This window comes from Euprymna scolopes, chromosome 45 (genome assembly GCF_053919585.1).
Source record: "Euprymna scolopes isolate OS-2025 chromosome 45, ASM5391958v1, whole genome shotgun sequence".
NCBI classification, from domain to species: domain Eukaryota; kingdom Metazoa; phylum Mollusca; class Cephalopoda; order Sepiida; family Sepiolidae; genus Euprymna; species Euprymna scolopes.
Genome location: NC_136526.1, coordinates 38013971 through 38037049, shown reverse-complemented (window position 1 = coordinate 38037049; position 23079 = coordinate 38013971). Strand labels below are relative to the sequence as shown.

Below are 23079 nucleotides of genomic sequence, written 5' to 3'. Positions count from 1 at the left end.
GAAATTAGTTAGCAAAATGATATTCATATGTGGGCTATAATTTGTTTTAACTAGCAAATTAATTAAAAACTATATATTTATATGAAAGGTGGTTCGTAAAAAGCGATGTTACAAATGAAGTCCAGACTCGATGAAGAAAAATGAAATAATGTGGAACAATCTAAAGAACACACACGTATATATATATATACATATATATATATATATATATATATATATATATATATATATATATATATATATATATATATATTTAAATAAGGGAGTAGTCACCAACAATGTGTATTTTTTAACATTATTTTATTATTCCGTGTCTTGGTTTTTCATTGAGAATTATGTTTGGATCATTGTAATAATGTTTTTAAATCATTAAAATGTGACATTTGAAAATAATTTCTGACGAGGACGCATCACAGAACGTCTGAAACGCACGTAAAAACGATTTCAATGGCTTAAAAACATTATTACAATGATCCAAACATAATTCTCAATGAAAAACGAAGACACGGAATAATAAAATAATGTTAAAAAATACACATTGTTGGTGACTCCTCCCTTATTTAAATATACATCTTTCTTTCGTTGGAATTTCTTAACCCATTTTATATATATATATATATATATATATATATATATATATATATATATATATATATATATATATATATATAAAATAAAAATACCAGCGATGGTTTACGTTATGTTGTTTTGAAAAAAGAAATACCCGAATGAATTTATGAAATGATCAACGTTTCGTCTCTATTGCAGAGGACATCTTTAGAATATTACGAGGAAAAATGAAAAAAAAAAAAAAAAAAAAGAAAACCATACGAAAATGAAAAGGAAACAGTATTAGAATCCTACCCATATCGGGAAGGAAATAACTACACACACATAGTTCCCTTCCCAATATGGGTAGGATCCTAACACTGTTTCCTTTTCATTTTCGTATGGTCTATGATCGTTTTCTTCTTTTTTTTTTTTTTTTTTTTTTTCATTTTTCCTTTTAATATCCTGAAGATGTCCTCTGCAATAGGGACGAAACGTTGATCATTTCATGAATGCATTCGGGTTTTTTTTTCTTTTTTTCAAAAAAACATATATATATATATATATATATATATATATATATATATATATATATATATATATAAATATATATATATAATTTGAGATTGCTATTTTTTAACAGTAGGACAACCAATGAAATATAACGAGATTAATACGAGAGTGCTCAATACGGAGGTAGAGCAAGTTACATCTTTACATAAGCTGTAATTTGTTGCTACACAGTCATGAGCATGTTTCGGTCTTCTAGTATTTAGTAACTAGAGACCTCTTCAGACAACAACGCCTATTTACGAAAACGGAATTCTTATTGAAAAACGAAAATCAACTTTCAGCAAAAGAATGTTTTTTTTTTTTAAATTTTTGTAAACGGGTCATGTGAATGAAGGTTCAGCTGTGCGGGGAACATGGTTGATTGGGTGCGAATTTGTTGGTTTATTTATTTTCCTATTTGTTTATTTACTCATTTACTAAATAAATGAATAAATAAACAAAATAAAATGCATTTAGGTATGATTACAAAATGCGAAAATGGGAAGAGAAGATGCATATTTAGTTTTTATGGTATCTGTTATTACGCTATTTGTAATTTTAACGTCACTGTCAAGATTTGTAAATGTCAACGAAATCAAAGGACTGAAATTTGGAGTATAGACTTTTGTCATTTAACAGGCGGTTTGAGCACTGTTAGAGTGGTGGCGGGTGTCTATTTAAATAGACATTCCGACGAGTTATTTGCGGGCGTCCCTTCTGTGGTCGAGTGGGAGAACTGCCGACTGTCAACACGACGGTTCTAGGTTCAATCCTTGGTTTGGGAGAGATGCTAATCTAGCGGCACTGATGAGTTGTGATGACTATATATATATATATATATATATATATATATATATATATATATGTATGTATACGTGTGTGTGCATAAATATTAACTTTGTATTAGAAACTATCGCAATAATAGAACGCTTAATATACTAGATAGAGCGATTAAAACATATATATGCGTATATATTATGTTATTTGTTTCTGTACTTATATATAAAAAATAATTATATACATATATTAAAGTGCAATTCGCAATTTTTAAAAAGACGTTCTTTTATTTTCTATTAAGAGTGTATATTACAGATCTGTTTCATTAGCAATCTTCATCAAGTAGTACATTCAACATTTACTATATATATATATATATATATATACACTTGTGCCCGATATTATTCATACCCCCCCTTGAAAATTGAGTTTATTAGGTGTAACTTTGTAAGAATTTATTGTTTACGTCCATATTGATACATATTCTTAATAAACCTCTTCTGATCATTTTCGTCATTTTAAAATCTCGGGATACTTGTAATAAAAGAAATATACAGCTATTTATAAAATCTGCAATGTTCAAAAATAATCATACCCCCTTATTTTTTCAGTATTAATCGAGTTTCTGACTGTTTGTTTCCTGTTTGATTCTTATTTTGAATGCTTTTATACAACCTTTGATTAATTTCATTGCGTTTTTTGCATTTTTTCAGAAATTAAAATGATATCAACTGAAAACCAATAAAAGAATAAAAATTATTAGAATGGGGAAGAAAAAAAAACTTAGTAATGATCTTAGGACTAAAATTGTGAATTCACATAAGGATGGTTTAGGTTAAAAGTCAATTTCCAAGAAATTTGAGGTCCCTACAGCAACAGTACAGAGCATCATCAAAAAATTCCAGAGCCACCACACAACAAACAACTTGATTGGTATAGGAAGGAAAAGGAAACTGTCTGCTAGAGCCACCCGGAATATTGTAAGAAGTGTTAATGCAAATCCAACCACCACTACTAAGGACATTTTAGAAAATCTGGAGTCTTCTGGCATAAAAATATCAAGGCAAACATTGCAAAGGACTCTGCATGAAAATGGTCTGAAAGGAAGAAGACCAAGAAGGACTCCATTGCACACCGGAAAACACCTTGCAGCACGTCTAAAGTTTGCTAGGACCCATGTGAATTCTCCAGAGTCCGTTTTCTCAAGTATTTTGTGGACTGATGAAACAAAAATTGAATTGTTTGGCCATATGGATGCTTCTTACGTTTGGAGGAAGAAAGGAGAAGCTTACAACCCAAAGAACACCATACCCACGGTGAAACATGGTGGTGGTAGCCTAATGTTTTGGGGCTCCTTTTCGGCTAGTGGTCCAGGTAGTTTGGTCAAGATAGATGGAACCATGAAGAAGGAGCAATATTTGGAGATACTCCAGAAAAACATTAGACAGGATGCGGAGAAGCTCCATTTAGGACCAAACTGGGTCCTTCAACAGGATAATGATCCAAAACATACTGCCAAAATAGTCAAGAAATGGTTTGAGGATAATCAAATTAATGTTTTGGAATGGCCTAGCCAGAGTCCCGACCTGAACCCTATCGAAAACCTCTGGCACATATTGAAAACTGAGGTTAAAAAGCGGAAACCTAGAAATTTGAGGGATTTGGAGAACTACTGCATTGAAGAATGGTCAAAAATCAGTGTTGATGCTTGTAAAAACCTTGTTGATAAATATCCAAAACGGTTACAGGCAGTTATTAAGAATAAAGGGCATGCTATTGACTATTAGTAAGAGAGGTATGAATAATTTTGAACTAGTGCCATTATTGTTTTTCTTTGTATAATGTTTCAAACTTGCATAATTTATTTATTTGTTGAGTTTAAATTAAATGCTTATGCTTGATTTATTGTTTGAAATCCCTTTAATATTGTCTACCTTCTGGTTTGAGCAATATTCTTATAGAAATCTCAAAGATCCGAGGGGTATGAATAATATCGGGCACAAGTGTGTATATATATATATATATATATATGTATATATATATATATTTATATATATATATATATATATATATTTATATATATATGTATATATGTATGTATGCATATATAACTATATATATATATATATATTTCTGTGGAAATATGATTTTTTCAATTATATACACATTACACACACGTACCTACATAATACATACACATATATACATAAATATATATATACATATATATAAATATATACATACATAAATATATATATACATAAATATATATGCATAAATATATACACACAAATATGTATATACATAAATATATATATACACACAAATATATATTCATATATATACATATATATATTGATAAATATATATATATATATATATATATATTGATAAATATATAAACATATATATGAATATTTCTCTCTCTCTCTCTCTCTCTCTATATATATATATATATATGTGTATGTATGTATATATACGTGCGTGTGTATATATATGTGTGTGTATCTGCATAAACATCCGTATTATTTTAATATATTTGGGCACGAGTGCGTATCTGCGTGTTCCCTTTTTTGTCTGTTATTCCTACGTTATTTTCAACACGTATTCGCATGTGTGTTTTTGTAACGCATGAAAACCGCTTCCTTATGTTGTTAAACCCAACAAATGTTGCGTGACGCACTTCTCATTGGACAATCGCGATTACGTCATTTGCAGATTTATCTCCGGTTCCGATCTCGAGTTGTGATGTTCAATCGTTGCCGCCTCCTTTTATGACGGAAATCCTACGACTTTCTTTTTTCTATATAAACAGATCGACTGACTGGGGGAAAAATCAGACAAACTTTGACGACGAAGCCAAAGGCGGAAAGAAAGACTACACGTCAATATTTATTTATTTATTTATTTAATTTATTTAACTTAAAAGAAAAGAACACTTGATAAAAATCGATGATTTAAAAACAAACAAAACAAACTTTATTATTTGTATACAAATAGCTACAGTTTTTAACTTATTATACAAAGTTTTAAAACGAACAAAAGACTACAGAAAAAAAAAGAAAGAAACTTGCTGAAGTGACTCCACCAATAATTAAATTATTCGACTTTTTAAAACTTCCATCCACAAAATTTTTTAAAAAGACAAATATGAAAAACAGAGGATCAGTTTGTGTTTTTGTGCTTGCTGTCATTGTTATTGGTTCGGTTTGGGCTGAAATGAAACCAGAGGTGAGTTGACATAAAATTATTATATTTCTTCATCTTTTTGTTATGAATATAACATGAGCAGTTCTAGGAGGTTCAATGCCCCCAGGCTTACCATTCTCCCTTTGAAAAAGGGGATTAGTTTCCTGTCTAATCGCCCGAGGCGCCCCGACTAGAAAATTCATCCCGGGTTGCCCAGGCATATTTTGCAGGCAAGGGGGATCTTTCTTTAGGGCGCTTGCTCTTCAATCCCACTTTCTGATTCTTGTGTCACATCGTCTTCCAATGGGAGGATAATAAATATCTATTGCGTGACTTTAAGAACGAAAGGATAATAGAGCCAGAAAAAGTCATAGACGTTTAAATGTTACAGTCAGCTAACCTACTTCCTGACTTCCGGCCTGGCTGCTACTCCGGAAGCGGTGACGAGGAAAATCAGTTCCTCCGTTTTTTCGCTCATGCATATATCTCTCCTCTACAGGTACTTCATATTTATTTACGTTTTTTCCGATCCTTATTTTTTTTTTATTATTTTATAATCATCAAAAAGAAGTTTTCAGTCATATTTTAATTACGAATTCTTTAAATTTAAGAATTATTTAAAAAGCCTTAAATTTTTAAAACTATTTTGGGAATATTATGTATTGGATACGTTTTTTATGATGTTTTTTGAATTCATTAATTTTATTTGTTATTTTGATTTCAATAATTTTATTAGTTATTTTGATTTCAATAATTTTATTTGTTATTTTGATTTCAATAATTTTATTAGTTATTTTGATTTCAATAATTTTATTTGTTATTTTGATTTCAATAATTTTATTTGTTATTTTGATTTCAATAATTTTATTTGTTATTTTGATTTCAATAATTTTATTAGTTATTTTGAATTCATTAATTTTATTTATTATTTTGATTTCAATAATTTTATTTGTTATTTTGATTTCAATAATTTTATTTGTTATTTTGATTTCAATAATTTCATTTGTTATTTTGATTTCAATAATTTTATTAGTTATTTTGATTTCAATAATTTTATTGTTATTTTGATTTCAATAATTTTATTTGTTATTTTGTTTTTAATAATTTTATTTGTTATTTTGATTTCAATAATTTTATTTGTTATTTTGATTTCAATAATTTTATTTGTTATTTTGATTTCAATAATTTTATTAGTTATTTTGATTTCAATAATTTCATTTGTTATTTTGATTTCAATAATTTTATTTATTATTTTGATTTCAATAATTTCATTTGTTATTTTGATTTCAATAATTTTATTTGTTATTTTGAATTCAATAATTTCATTTGTCATTTTGATTTCAATAATTTTATTTATTATTTTGATTTCAATAATTTCATTTGTTATTTTGATTTCAATAATTTTATTTATTATTTTGATTTCAATAATTTTATTTGTTATTTTGATTTCAATAATTTTATTTGTTATTTTGATTTCAATAATTTTATTAGTTATTTTGATTTCAATAATTTTATTTGTTATTTTGAATTCAATAATTTCATTTGTCATTTTGATTTCAATAATTTTATTTGTTATTTTGATTTCAATAATTTCATTTGTTATTTTTTTGATTTCAATAATTTTATTAGTTATTTTGATTTCAATAATTTTATTTGTTATTTTGAATTCAATAATTTCATTTGTCATTTTGATTTCAATAATTTTATTTGTTATTTTGATTTCAATAATTTCATTTGTCATTTTGATTTCAATAATTTTATTTGTTATTTTGATTTCAATAATTTTATTTGTTATTTTGATTTCAATAATTTCATTTGTTATTTTGATTTCAATAATTTTATTAGTTATTTTGATTTCAATAATTTCATTTGTTATTTTGATTTCAATAATATATTTGGTATTTGAATGGAATGAGATCTGCCGAATACAAAGCACTTGTAGCTCTTAGATGAATGACTCGACAATCAGCAAAATCCCACCCCTTCATTGTTGAGATCCATATAAGCTGGAAAAACTTCAACGCAAATACTTTATTCCCTCGAACTGTTAGAATTTGAAATTCCCTCCTGGATCCCTGACTGTACTGATATGCAGATGTTCAAATGTAATGTGAACAAACATCTAGTTTCTTAACACCCGGCATAGTATCTCTGCATATTTGGTTTAATTAGTAGCTCCTTACGTAAATATAGCACTGTGCCTTGGGTCGGTGGGGGGGGGCGTGACATGAAATGTTTTTTTAAATAACTCGTGTTTTTTCATTCCTCATTTTTTTAAAATTCCTCATTTTTTTAAATTTCTAATTTTTTTTTAATTTCTAATTTTTTAAAAAAAATTCTCCTTTTTTTAATTCCTCATTTTTTTTAAAATTCCTCATTTTAAAAAAAAATCCTCATTTTTTTAAAAATTCCTCATTTTTTAAAAAATTCCTCATTTTTTTTAAATACCTCATTTTTTTTAAATTCCTCATTTTTTTTTAAATTCCTCATATTTTTAAATTCCAATTTTTTTCAATTCTTCATTTTTTTAATTCCTCATTTTTTTTTTAAATTCCTCACTTTTTTTAAAATTCCTAATTTTTTTAATTTCTCATTTTCTTTTTTAATTTCTCATTTTCTTTTTTAATTCCTCATTTTTTTTTTTTAATTCCACATTTTTTTTTTACAGGAATATTTTCTCCGATATGGATATTTAAAAGCAAAATCTGGAAATAACAGAGCGGAAATTCCGACCCCCGAGGAAATGGAAGAAGCAATTTTGTAAGTAGATGGTCTATTTCTTCTTTATTTTGTTCATTACGAAGCTCGTGGCGACTAAACCATGATACCACTCTATCTGGTACATTTTACCTTTCAATCTCTTTTTATTACTAGCAGGTCGGTCCGGCATTGCTCGGGCCTTATGTACTGTTCATACCTTTATGTGCATATCTCTTCTCTTCTTCTTCTATATAAATAAAATGAACTTATTTTTTCCCGTGAGATTTTGACCTTAATAGGATTAAAAATCAAGATATTTCATGCAAATATAATATGCACAAACGGCAGAACAATATCTGAGGTGTGTTATAGGCTTATTATTTCTCAAATTCCTCGATAATCTTAGATTTCTATACTTTTTCTGCTGAGAAGTCACGGCCAAAATCGGTTAAGATCAATGGAAGTGGTAAAATATTTTCTCTCTAATAAATTCCTCCTCCCTCTGCCACCACTTAACACTGTTTGGGGATCGTTCACAGGGAACAGTTGAGAAGAGAACGCCGGTTTGGCTTCGTAGTTCTTTCATGTGAAGTTATTTAAAATCACTAAACTAAGCTGCAGTGTTCTGTGGCGTAGTGGTTAGCGTGCTGGACAATTCACATTATATTTTCACGTTCGCGCCGACCTACCGTAGTCGTTTTTTTTTTTTGTTTTTTTTTCCTAAACAACTGGAATGGACTTTTCTTGATGGCCGAACTGTTAACGTTGCAGATGGTTTTTTTTTCACACTTTATTTTCCTACTTTTACTCATGACTCCGGGTTTGATCCTTCCTACTTACCTACCATAACATTTTTTAAAACTCCCCCCCCGTCCCGGAAAGAAACACTCGGGCAACGCCGGGTACCCCCACTAGTGTATATATATATATATATATATATATATATATATATATATATATATATATATATATTAAACAGTTTGACTTATGTCCAGATAACCTACATAAAAAATTTCAAGTGTTTATATCCAAAATTGGTCTCTGAAAGAAATAAACATTATACCGGTTGTGATAGGAGCAACTGGCTTACTAAAAAAGAGTCCTCAGAAATACTTAGTTGGTTGGTTGGTTGTTTTTGTTTTACGGCATATCAACCCTTTTCAGGTTATTTAATACCGAATCCGGTGATTTTGAAGAAACATTTTTTAATAGAATATATATCTTTTTTTTTTTTCAAGTCGGTTTCTATTTAACCCATAGTTGGCACCCTAACAGGTGCTATCATTCCGGGTAAGAGTGGACCTGGGAGCAATGGCAATTAAAGGGTGCCTCCACACATCCCTAAAGCCCGCAAGCTGGGATCTCACCATCGGATATAGTTTAAGGTCACATCCAGGACCTCAGAAATACTTAGAAGCAATCTCTGGGAGACGAAGCTGCAACAAAATACAAATAGCAGCCATAAAGGGAACAGCGTCTATTCTTAAAAGAGTCTTCGGATATAAGTTTATATCATAATGGAAACAAGTGGTAATTCCAGGTCAGAGCCTCTTGATCTCTGAAAACTAATTGAAGTAAAAAAATTGTAAAAAGTAGAAAACTCGATTATGCTTCATTCATTTTTATTTATTTTTTTATTTTTTTTTTTGCACAGAAAATTTCAACGTTTTGCCGGGCTTCCACAAACTGGAAGAATGGATGAAACAACAAAGGGTAAAATGATCTCGCCGAGATGCGGAGTCAAAGATCTGAACGGGGAACTTGCTGAATATAGAGCAAGTGAGTAGAGATGACTGTTCATTTTATTGATCGTTGCAAATAATAATAATAATAATAATAATAATAATAATAATAATCTATATATTAATACGATAGCGTGTGTGTTCTTTTGTGTGTCACGCTTACATCCGGGTCGTTTAATTGTTATGTACTTCCATTTCTTGTCATAAATAATTTTACCAAGAATTCTTCATAAGTTTCGGTTTCGGTTTCGACTATAGCTGATAACACTTAAATCGTTTACTTTTTTTTATAAATGATTTTATCAAGAATTCTTCATTAGTTTTGGTTTCGGTTTTGATTATGGCTTAAGGAACTCACGTTATATATATATATATATATATATATATATATATATATATTCATAACTTTTTATTTCGGTTTCGATTCAAGCTAATGCAACAAAGTCAGATGGATATATATGTTTATTTTTGAAATCGCAACTTAATAACATATAAAAATCGATAGAACATTAACTCTATAATAATATAGACGAAATCTGCAAGAATTAAAATATCATATTTAAGCGTATTTTACGGCCGGGTTTTACCGTACGTTCCTGCTACTTTAGATAAATTCTTTTGCAGTTTTAACAAAAGAGCTACAATAATATCAGGGCATCTCCATTTACGCTGAACATCTATAGAATGTCAACATCAATATATTACATATGGATGAGTCCCCTGTGGAATACTACTACTACTACTACTACTACTACTACTACTACTACTAATAATAATAATAATAATGATGATGATAATAATAAATTACTATTACTACTACTACTACTACTACTAATAATAATAATAATAATAAAAACAATAATAATAATAATATTAATAAATTAATAATAACAATAACAACAATAATAATAATAATAATAATAATTAAAAACAACAACAATAATAATAATAATAATAATAATAATAATAATTAAAAACAACAACAATAACAACAATAATAATAATAATAATAATAATTAAAAACAACAACAATAATAATAATAATAATAATATTAATAAAATAATAATAACAATAACAATAATAATAAAAGCAACAACAACAATAATAATAATAATAATAATAAATTAATAATAACACTATCAATAATAATAATAATAAAAACAACAACAATAATAATAATATTAATAAATTAATAATAACAATAATAATAATAATAAAAACAACAACAACAGCAATAATAATAATATTTATAAATTAATAATAACAATAATGATAATAATAAAAACAACAACAACAACAATAATACTATTTATAAATTGATAATAATAATAATAATAATAATAATAATAATAATAATAATAATAATAATAATAATAATTTCAAAGAAAGTTTCGCGACTTATTTCCATCAGCTAGGTTCAAAAGTTATTGCATGGTTGGTAGAAAAGCTATTTTAAACCACTGTAATTTATTGTATGCGTCTTTTTATTACATAATGAGCAACGATGAGCCTGGCCAGTACCAGATGGGTGACCATTTGGGACTTCCGGGTGCTGTATGTACTCTCCGCTTATCTCGGCATTGTTTCCAGTCGTCCTAGACATCTCTGTGCCACTGGACTCAATCAATGCCGTTTCAGGAGGTATGGGTTGCAGATTGCGCAACCCTTGTCACACAATTACACGCGCAGCTGCCCCTGCAGGGGGTATCCTTTGTCTTTCGAGACTGAACGGGGGCATCGGATATCAGCATGATTAATTTTATAACTTTTTCTTTCAAATTGTTAAAACATCATTTATATTTTCCGCAATATTCTAAATATTGTTGATCTTTAGTTAACAAAAATGAAATCGTCTTCCACCATGATAATGCTCATTCTTACACAGCACCACTGACAAAGGATATCCTAAGAGAAATTATGTCACAGGTGCTTGCCTCATCCTCCATAATCTCTTTTTCTAGCTCCCTTAGATTTTTTTCGGGGATTATAAAACTATTTAGATGGCCCTAGTTGACCATCACGAGTGGAGATTGAAAATGAGTTCAATTCATATTTCGCACCTGCACCTAAGAAATTTTACAAGTGGGAGATATATAATCTTGTTGACAGATGAAGTCACGTTAGGGAGAGCTAAGGATTTTATAGTTTGTGAGAAATATGAGTTTTCAAATTGTTTATGTCATCATTTATGTTCGTGCTTTACAACTTAGTTCTTCTTTTTTTATTTACTTAAGACTCGCCACTTATTAAGGCCCAGAAGCCACTCGATGATAAGGGTTAATGAGTGTACAGTAATCAATGGTACGATATAGTAGTAGTAGTAGTAGTAGTAGTAGTAGTAGTAGTAGTAGTAGTAGTAGTAGTAGTGGTGGTGGTTAGTAAAGGACGGAAACATTAAATGTAGGTTGAAAATAAAAAGAATTAAATAAATAAGGGGGTAGAGTCAGTCGACTCGGTTTCGCCCTCACTTTCCAAAGTCGAATTGAGGTATTCATTTTTTTTTTGTATAGAGAAACGAATTCAAAAAGGGGAACGATTAAAATAGTTTGAATTCGTTTCCCTATACAAAAAGAAAACTCGATTCGGCTTTGAAAAGTGAGGGTATAACCTGGTCGGCCGACACTACCCCCTTATTTATTGAATCTCCTTCTTTCCCTCCGCCCTTCTTTTTACCATGGATACAAAAAAACTCATACTTTCCTTTTTAACAGCTATAATATATATATATATATATATATATATATATATATATATATATATATATATATATATATATATATATATATATATGAGCAAACAGTTAATAAAATATGTTAAAAAACACTTTGAAATGAGTTAAAAACATATTTAATCTGAAAAGGAAACACTAGATAAATGGATAGTCCTTAATCCGCGGAGTTTCGAAGAAATACTCTCCTTCTCATCAGAGGGTAGGAATTAGCAAAATGCGGGATCGTATTTTGCATGCAGAAATATTTGATGAAACAACAAGTAAGTCAAAGATCTTACTTGAAAACAAAAAAAAAGTGAAGCAGAGGGAATATGGTAAAGAAAAATGTGATTACACACGAATGGATAGTTTGGTAGAAGATAAAAAATGCAGTGACGGTAAAATCCAAATGTAAAACTTCAAGAAAGTTAAAAGAATTTCCATTTGTACAAGTAAAATCCAAGGAAATCCCGTAATTGGAAGAAGATGGTCCATAATAACCCAAAGACAGAAATCCATGGAATAATTCACAAAAATGTGTACAAGGAAAAAAGAAAAGATTCCAATAATATTAATAAAAGAAAAATAAGATGTGCTTTTCACTCTACTTCCGAGACATAAATATAAAAAAAATATTTTTTTAATTGTTTTTATGAGATTTTCTTTTCAACAAAATCTTAGGCGGTGAGACAATTATATTAGATTACACGCAGTTCATATTTAGGCAGGGGGCTCAGTTATACATTTGAAGGAGGATGTTTCATATTAAGTTCTTTTACAAACATGATAGACGAAATCACGTTACCTTTTATGGATGAAAGACGACAAAACGAAGACTTATAAATATATGAAGGCCTTTTATTCCGTACGGATGATATGATTAGGGGTTCAATACCTTTTAGATTCCACATTGTCTTATATCCCCCTCCAAAAGAGGTTCAGCTTACTCTCCTCCTTCTCGACTCGATCCTGACTGATCTGTCTCTATTGCTATCTCTCTTTCTCTGTCTCTCTGTCTCTCTCACTCTGACTCTCCTCGACTTTCTACCCTTTCTATGTGAGCATGGAAAGTAATATGGTTAAGCTTAAACATGGGAAAGTAAAGGACTAGTTATTAAAACTGGAAAAGAAAAGAACAAGATATTCAAGTAAAAAATATAATAAATTTATAACTTAAAATATTGCAGCATTAAGAATTTTTTTTAAAATTCAATCTAACATTGTATAATCAATTATTTATGTTGCAGTTTTTTTTTAAATTATAAATTTATTATATTTTTGATGAAGAGATGTTGTCTCGAAATATTTGAAAGCATATTAATTACCACTCAAAATTGAATCATTTTATCTTTTATGAAATTTATTACACATGTTTACCAAACTAGTCATAATTTCTCATTTTTTGAAATTTTCTGTTCTTGTTTTCACAGAGACAAAATGGCCGAAAAATTTGATTACGTGGAAAATAAGGAAATACAGTCAATCATCTCAGCTGTCTCAAGCTCAACAAAGGTATGTAATAATCAAACTTGGAATTTGCATGAAAGATTTACAAATACTAAAACTACAGATAGGTATTTTGGTACCAAGTCAGAACCTGGCCTAAGGTCGGATCGGCATCTTCCGGCAGTTAACGGTAAGCAACCAGAAAAGGCAGACGCGATGAGTCAATCAGCTGTCGGCAGACGACAAAATTATTTTCGTTAATAAAAAGAAACATGTTCCAGATATTTCCTTGAAAAAAAAACGTTTTCAATCATAGTTGTTTCCATTTAAAATATTGTTTCGTCGCTAAAAATTATTTTATATATAAAAAGAAATATTTATTAAATAAAATTATATACTTTTCTCGAGAAAAAGTGTTTCATATAAATAAACTCACGATAAGTTTTATATTGTGTGAAAGCTTTTTTCAGCATTTTGAATTTCTCTCCTGCTTTTCAAAATGATCTTCCGGCAACCTGCCATAAACTACCGGAAGATGTCGACACAACGTTGGATCAGATTCTGGATCAGCATCGATTAATGTGTCTTATCAAGTATAGCCATTTTGTTTTGTTTTTTTTTAATAGAAGACACTACTTATCAAGGTCCAGAGGCCACTTGAGGATAAGAGTTAATGAGTGTATGTTAGTAGTGAAAATTTGGTAAATTGGATTACATAAGGGGACGCTTCGTCAAGAACTTGTTTACGTTGGTCTTGAAGACGATCCGGTTGTAGTCAGCTGGAAAGCAGGCACATGGAAGAGAGTTCCACAAGCGTGCAGTTCTAAGAAAGAAACTTTGTTCATGGAACCTACGTTTAGGTTTAGGCGTGATTTTTAGTACCGTTTCTGACGAAATCCTTAAACTTTAATAGTTTACAACTAAACAGATTTAATTGAGGTTATCCAAATTATGCAATTCCTAACACTTTTGGCATCAAATGTACATAAGTATTCTGATTTTACGTACTGATAGCATAATAGGGGCTCGAAGTGTTAACAAACGTGTTAGGTTTCGAATTTAAGCTTGGGTAAATCGCTGGTCATAGTGAAGAGCTGTGATACGGAGAAACAATTGGCTATAGAAACGATCTGGTTTTATCCGCTGTGATTTTAAAGTCTCCGATTGATTATTATCCTTTTTTTGTATGCATCCGTTTTAATTACAAACTACTACTACTACTACTACTACTACTACTACTAATAATAATAATAATAATAATAATAACTAGTGGGACCCGTGGAAATTCCACAGGGGACTCATTCATCTCTTCTTCTCTCTCTATATAAATAAAATGAACTCATTTTTTCCCGTCTGATTTTGACATTAATAGGATTAAAAATCAAGATATTTCATGCAAATATAATATGCACAAACGGCAGAACAATATCTGAGGTGTGTTATAGGCTTATTATTTCTCAAATTCCTCGATAATCTTAGATTTCTATACTTTTTCTGCTGAGAAGTCACGGCCAAAATCGGTTAAGATCAATGGAAGTGGTAAAATATTTTCTCTCTAATAAATTCCTCCTCCCCCTGCCACCACTTAACACCGTTTGGGGATCGTTCACAAGGAACAGTTGAGAAGAGAACACCGGTTTGGCTTCGTAGTTCTTTCATGTGAAGTTATTTAAAATCACTAAACTAAGTTGCAGTGCTCTGTGGCGTAGTGGTTAGCGTGCTGGACAATTCACATTATATTTTCACGTTCGCGCCGACCTACCGTAGTCGTTTTTTTTTGTTTTTGTTTTTTTTTCCTAAACAACTGGAATGGACTTTTCTTGATGGCCGAACTGTTAACGTTGCAGATGTTTGTTTTTTTTTTTTGTTTTTTTTTTCACACTTTATTTTCCTACTTTTACTCATGACTCCAGGTTTGATCCTTCCTACTTACCTACCATAACATCTTTTAAAACTCCCCCCCGTCCCGGAAACAAACACTCGGGCAACGCCGAGTACCCCCGCTAGTATGTAATATATTGATGTTGGCATTCTGTTGATTGGTTGGTTGGCTGTTTTTGTTTTACGGCATATCAACCCTATTCAGGTTATCTAATGCCGAATCCAAAGATTTGGAAGAAAATTTTTTAATAGAATATATTTATTGTTTTCACGTTGGTTTCTATTTAACCCATAGTTGGGACCCTAACAGGTACTACCACTCCGGGTCAGAGTGGACCTGGGAGCAATGGCAATTAAAGGGTGGCTCCACACTCCCCAAAGCCCGCAAGCTCGGACCTCACCACTGGATACAGTTTAAGGTCATATCCAGGACCGGCATTCTGTTGATGTTCATCGTAAATGGAGGCGCTCTGATATTATTGTAGCTCTTTTGTTAAAACTGCAAAAGACGCTTAGTGATTGTATTTGCATACTGGAAATGGTATGAATAACCCTTAAACACCGAATGCATTTGAAATACATTATTTATTTGAACATATAGAATAAATGGAAATGATTATAACGGACGGAAGAGTAAACGAGATTTTGCAGCGGCCATATTGTCCAGCGTCTCTGCCTTTGTCCTGTCTGGCTGCAAGGCACAACTAATGACTTTCGATGGAAGGGAGATAACTCTGCATTTATTCATTTATGAGTTATCTCTCTTTGACCATCTAACACTTAGATATGCCTGCTTCAAAATCTGCACAAGTATCTTATTTAAATTGACTAGCATTCCATTGTTTTACAATCTTTGCATATAAATTGGTTATCGTTTCTCAACCTATCAGAAAGTCCATTTCACTTCTTGTGTACCTAAAGGTTACAAGTGCTGCAAAAAATTGACTTAGACGTAGACTAAGTATATCTGGATAGAGGGTATTTGTCTAATTCCCACGGCAAGAAGATGTGACACAAGGGTTGGAAAATGGGATTGAGAAGTCAACACACGAGAGGAAAAACATTCTGCCCTGCCAAAAAATGCCTGCGCAGCTCTGTCAGCATTCCTTGGTAGGAATGGCTCATGTAATTAGCTATAAGCCAAAAATCCCTTGAAGAGAGAAGGCAGAGCCTGGGAGAGTGGACCTCGTAGAACTGCATAGGACCAGCAAACATACCGCAGTCAACGGGGAAGAGGTAATGTCAGAAATGGTCTAGACGATTGGCTTTGTGCTGAGGGGAAAAATAAAATCAGAAATAAAAGATGTCGGTGCTAGTTTAATTGCAAGAGTTAGAAATCGATGGAATAAGTCAATTGAATTCTCCCATCACTAACCAGCAGAGAGTTACCACTGTCTGCTAAGGTAAGAGCCTTGTAACAGAGGCTCTAACACTGCGTTAACAGCAGCAGCAGCCATTTGCAAATGACCAAGCTGGCCAGTTTATGTGACAGCAGAGATAAAAAGGACACACATGTTCAGAGAAGCAGGTATTCGAGATGTGTTCAAGACACAAGAGAACAGAAATGGACCTAGTTTCGCGACGTTTCGCCCAACTATTTCTCTGGACTACACTAACTGCAGTCAGGAGATTCGGAGTTCCTATCCCGTCGCGGTTACCACCTGACGAAGACCAGAGGAATAGTTGTCCGAAACGTCGTGAAACAACAACTAAGAAAGATATTGATAATAGTCCGCAATAAAAAAAAAATAAATAATACTAATCTCAATAATGGATTCCAATTAAATAATATAGAAATAGACGTGTTTCACACGTGGCCCCAAAGCGATAGGGAAACACGTATCCTAAACATTGCCGGACAAATATCAAGTGCCATGGTATTCAAGACGGCAGAGTCCAGATTGAATTTTTGAAATTCACCAACTGTGACAATCAGGCTTTAGTAGGGTGTATTCCAATTCCTGCTGTAGCTGTTCATTTGAACCTTAAATCATAAAAATTGATCAGTCATCTTATAATATATATAGCAATAACATATCGAATTTTAAAGAATCTGTAACAATTTTAAGTGCCTGCACAAAAAGTTTGGAAACTTATTTAAGGCGCCTCGTATTTTTAATAATTACAAATCGCGAAAAATGCATTTAATCATTTTTTATTATCTTCAATTACAGACTTAGCTCATGTAGACAAAGATGGTCTAATTTATAAAACTCACCGTGTTTGTCTGTCTGTCTGTCGCCATTTTTACAAACTTTGAACTCATAAGAATTAGTCAGTCATCTAATAAGCTGTGACAATCAGGCTTTAGTAGGGTGTATTCCAATTCCTGCTGTAGCTGTTCATTTGCACCTGAACTCATAAGAATTAGTAAGTCATCTCATAAGATGTGTAGCAATAACATACTGAATTTTCAGAAGTCTATGATAATTTTAAATGTCTATACAAAAATAAGTCTGGGAACTTATTCAAGGCACCTCGTATGTCTTTCAATCATAAATGATCTAGCCATATTCTGTAATTCTCATTATTTAAATATCGGTTTTTCTTTCTAAATAAACTACTACACAACATTTAGTATGACGATTTTCAGCTGTTTGCATTGTTTTTCTTTTGATTCAGACTTGCTATAAGAAAGGGTCTTCATCGTTGGGCTAGCGTTAGCCCACTCGTGTTCAAAGAGACGAAAGACAAACCGACGCTAGATATATCATTTGAGAGATGGCACCATGGAGATGGGATGTCCTTTGATGGAAGAGGTAAGTTAAACAACTCTTACCTTACTCCTATCCTTTCTCTCTCTAGCTCTCCCATTAGCTCTCTCTGTCTCTATCTCTCTCTCTCTTCTCCCTCTCTAGCTTTTTCTCTCTCCTTATATGCTTGGCTTTAAGTTGGCTGATTCGTTTCTTCCGAACGTTATATAACACGTGGCCGTTCTGACATAATACAAGTAACGAAAAACACTTTCATTACAATTGATTAAACTAGCGTCTCCTCTCTAAAAACCATGCATGTCTGGTCGCTTTGTTTTAGGAATACTTTCTCCAATACTTTTTCCTTCTTTCTCTTTTTATTTTCTCTTCTTTCTATTTTTTCTATTTTTTATTAGGTCTCCATTTTTTTTATTCAGCTTCAATTTTTAGTAACTGACTGGCCTCGAATAAGACCAGATATATCTTCTCGCCTGACAGTGACTTTTAAAACTGGAACAGTAAATTTATTCTAGCGACTTAGATCAATTATGTTTCCTGAATTGAATATAATATATATATATATATATATATATATATATATATATAATTTTTTAATTTTTTATTGAGCCCATAATAAATTTACATTGTTTTTTCCATTGGACTTTCACCCCAAGAGATGGGGTAGAGTACCAATTTCATCGGAATTTATACCTATACTATTTTTAATCTTTTTACCTTATTTCCCTTGAAAAGAAATATATATATATATATATATATATATATATATATATATATATATATATGTGTGTGTGTGTGTGTGTGTGTGTGTGTGTGTGTGTGTGTGGGAGAAAGTTCGTTCTCTATTTTCTCCGAAACTGCTCGACTGAACTTTTAAAAATTCACATCAGTGTGCGTTATGTGCCTGGGCGTGTTCTTAGAAAGGTTTTGTAGGGAATGCTTCAAATAAGTACCGAGAAGCGAAATAAATCCGATTAATGAATAGACCGTCCGATTTGGACTAATATTAACATCACAAATGCACTTGAGAAGTTTTATTACTGCACAAGCAGAATGGCACAGCATATAAAATCAACAGTAGGCTCTTTGATAGGAGAGTTGTGCGTTCGAAATGAATTTTGTTTTTTTTATGGCACAAGTGAACCATGATACTTGAGTTTTGCATTTTAAACTTTATGTCCAGCCATTTATATAAAATAATTTTTATAAAATTAACAGTCAGTTCTCTACAGTGCAATGAAGACTAAAATGTATTTTGAATTAAGCCTTCTGTCGTGCACCGTTATCTAAACTAGACGATTTTATTTTTAAAAATTGGTGATTTCGCCGATTTCGATGGCAATAAAGTATTGGAAATGTGAAACATTCATTGATTCTCAATATATCCCGAGCAACATCGCGTCTCCCTGCTAGTATATATATATATATATATATATATATATATATATATATATATATATATATATATATATATATATATATATATATATTCACAAGACGAATCAGCGTCGGTGGAAAGAGGAAAACAAAACGGAAAAATAAACAGAAAGAAAAAAGATTTTTAAATAAATATTTGTATTTTGGCTCTCACATTAGCACTTTATTTGATTTCTTTTCATCGCATTCTGACACGCTATACTCACCCACACACCCACACACACACACACACACCCACACACACACACACACACACACACACACACACATATATATATATATATATATATATATATTGAAATATTTTTTTAATATTGTATTGAAATATAAATATTAATAACGCAAAGTTCATTTAGATAAATCGATAGTGCAATACTAGAGTTATGGGTACTTTTATAATATACCGTTCCATTGGAGACAGACACTCATTTTTATACTCATCCGCCCCCCCCCAATAGTTTTATTTACTATGGATGTATATAATTTCCCCGACCCATATTGTTATTTTTCATAAATATTGTTTCTGTATATATGTGTTTTATTATTCTTATACCAGAACGAACGCTCATCAGCGCAAAATATGCATAAAACCGAACAATAAAATATATGCATTAGATGTTTTACCCAGAAACCGCCCATTGATAGAGTAAAAACGGAAAATAAAATAATAAACCCGAGATCGAAACCGCGACCTTTAATTAGTAAGTTTGACATGCAACCAGTTGAGCTGTCAGTACAAACACGATGATAAAATTGAATGATTATTTGTTTTTAGTCGTGTACGATGTTGGCAATGCAATAGATTTCCCTTCGATTTTCATTTCCTATTCTCTTTTTCTCCACTTTCCTCGCCAATAAACCATACTAGTGTTACATGATAAGGGCTGTCCCCTGTTCATGTAAGTATAAAAATAGAGAGATTAGTTAAAATGAAAATAAGAGAAAGCAGAAATCGAACCCTGGACATAAGTTTTAAAGAACAATAGGTTTAAATGGAATGTCCGGTAAATTGTTAATTCGGATGAAATAAATAATAAATAAACTATTCAATTGTTAAAAGAATGTGGATAATAAAATATGGGTTAAATAAATTAGATATGTAGGTTGAATTCCTTTGTGGAAACAACACAAGAAAAAATAGGTTATTGGGAAATCAATGTCGGAAACGTGCAAAGTCGCGCATGTTGAAACACGTGAATTTTGCTCACGTGGCCGGGATGCATGGATTTCTCAATATAGGAAGTGAGAGTTAGTTGGTCGGGGAGACGGTCAGTGAGAAAACTCAGAGACAGGCGGACGTCTGAAGCGAGACGTCACTTCATAAACTAAAATGTGAAACTGAATTCTTAATGAGGAAATCACGACCGGTCGTAAAGAAATAAATTCATCATGTGTTTTGTGATAAAGCTCATCTTTGTGTTTGTGATTTCTACAAAAAGGTAAATTGTATTGTTATTATATGTCTGTTATAAAATGTCATTACAACAACATCTCTCTCTCTAAGATACAACATTATATGTAATAAGACAAGAACTCTCACTAAGACTCATATCTTTACTAATAAGAACTCACGTAACATACGCGCACAAGTGGTATCGTCTAATACTAATAATAATAACAATATAACACTAGCAGTATTGTTGCCATATTTTGACTGGCGTATCTGCCACTAGTCTCTCGCACTTAGGCAGGATGTGGAAAAGAACCTCAAATCAATAAATCCCACACTATCAGCCAAGCTCCGACCTATGTCACATCGTCGCAAATGTTGCATCCCTGTGCTTTTTACAAGTGCTTTAATTAAACGTGGTCTGATGAACTTTTAGCACTTGTGTCCCTTCGAGGCAAATACTCCCAACTAACCCGACAAGTAGCAAAATCACAACATCCCCCACTACTGGAAAGCTTTTACTCTAATAGTTTTTTTTTTTTTACACGGACTGCTGGACTTTGGAATTCCCTTCCAGTTTCTTGCTTCTCTTACTGTGCTGACACGGTGAAGTTTAAATGGAATGTGAACAGCCATCTCGCGGCTGAACTCCCCACATAATCCCCTGTAGACATGATTTCAATTATTATCTCCTCACGTCCAATGAAAATACGCCTTCTTTTGCGCGAAATAGAGTAAAATAATTCTCTACCTCCCCCCTTTCTCCCCCCCCCCGCGAATTAATAACACTACAATGTTGACAATGTTGATTTTCTATGCAATGTGCTCAGGGGAATTTCTTGCATTCGTTTGTCACCTATATATATATATAAAAGCGAAAATGTATGTATGTTTGTATGTGTGTTCGCTTTTTCTGTATGTCTACAAAATGCTTTTTTCAGAGAAGCGGTCGGTCGGTTCACAACTTTTTAAAACTTTTTAGATCACATATAAATCGTAATATCTCAGAGTTAACAACGAAGCTCGCCTGTCTATTTAATTGGCTCGATTTCGGAAAGATAAATATTCAACATTTTTCGCTCGCCGCATGTGGGTTAGTCTTTTTTCCTATAACATCTTGGGGAAAAAAAGCGTTCCGCAGTAAATGAAATACTATCCTGCAGTCAAACTTGACCTCATTAACTCATTAAAACGGGCACCTGCCAAATCCAAGTAATTAAATAAATTCAAACGTGTTTCCGTTAGCATCTCGCGGTGGGGCAGTGGTTAACATCGCACGTTTTTTTTTCACACTTTAATTTACAACTTTGCCTCAACGGTTCGGGTTCGATCCTCATACTTACCTACCAAAACATTTATTTAACCCCCCCCCCCACCCCGGAATTTCCACACACACCTCCAAACGCCGGGTATCCCTTGCTAGTCTATATATATAAAAGCGAAAATGTATGTATGTATGTATGTATGTATGTATGCGCGTATGTTTGTGTGTCTGGTAAAAACTTTCGATAGACACAACAAAAATTCTAAACCTCGGTATCATATCGAAGCTCCATCCTTTGCTCAAAACATATCGAAAAATTGATCCAAAACGTTCATTTTTTCACCCCGAAATCGACAATTTTAGACAGGGTGGGGGTCAACAAAAACGGCCCTCTCGACCGGTTCTACGCATGCGTCAGATGACGTCATGACCTGATTTGCTTTAAATAGTTGAAAAACTGAACAAATTTCGTGTACGTCGCGTTAGGTTAGTTGATTAACGCGTTGGTTCATTATCTAAACATTTTGGGTTCGAATCATGGTGTGAGATGTCTTTTTTTTTCGATTTTTTTAGTGTTCTTTTTTCTGTTTTGATCGTTCGTTTGCCTTGCGTCAGTTTTTTTGTTTTTTTCCCCGCTAAGTGTTAACGTTGTTTTCTTTTTTTTTTACTTTGCTTATAACAAACAAACCTACGTCGTTGTCGTCGTCGTCGTCGTCGTCGTCGTCGTCGT

The 23079-nt window shown here is 31.7% G+C and overlaps 1 protein-coding gene across 1 annotated transcript in view; it reads left to right on the top strand.

The window, feature by feature from the left end:
* The first annotated feature begins 4618 nt into the window (after positions 1–4618).
* LOC145269458 (matrix metalloproteinase-19-like) overlaps positions 4619–23079 on the top strand; it is a 29894-nt gene continuing 11433 nt past the window's right edge. The window contains exons 1-5 of the mRNA XM_080125133.1: positions 4619–5109; positions 7736–7827; positions 9422–9546; positions 13651–13732; positions 18170–18306. Coding sequence (XP_079981259.1) covers positions 5029–5109; positions 7736–7827; positions 9422–9546; positions 13651–13732; positions 18170–18306 — 517 coding nt within the window. The 5' untranslated portion in view covers positions 4619–5028. The remainder of the gene's footprint in view (positions 5110–7735; positions 7828–9421; positions 9547–13650; positions 13733–18169; positions 18307–23079) is intronic.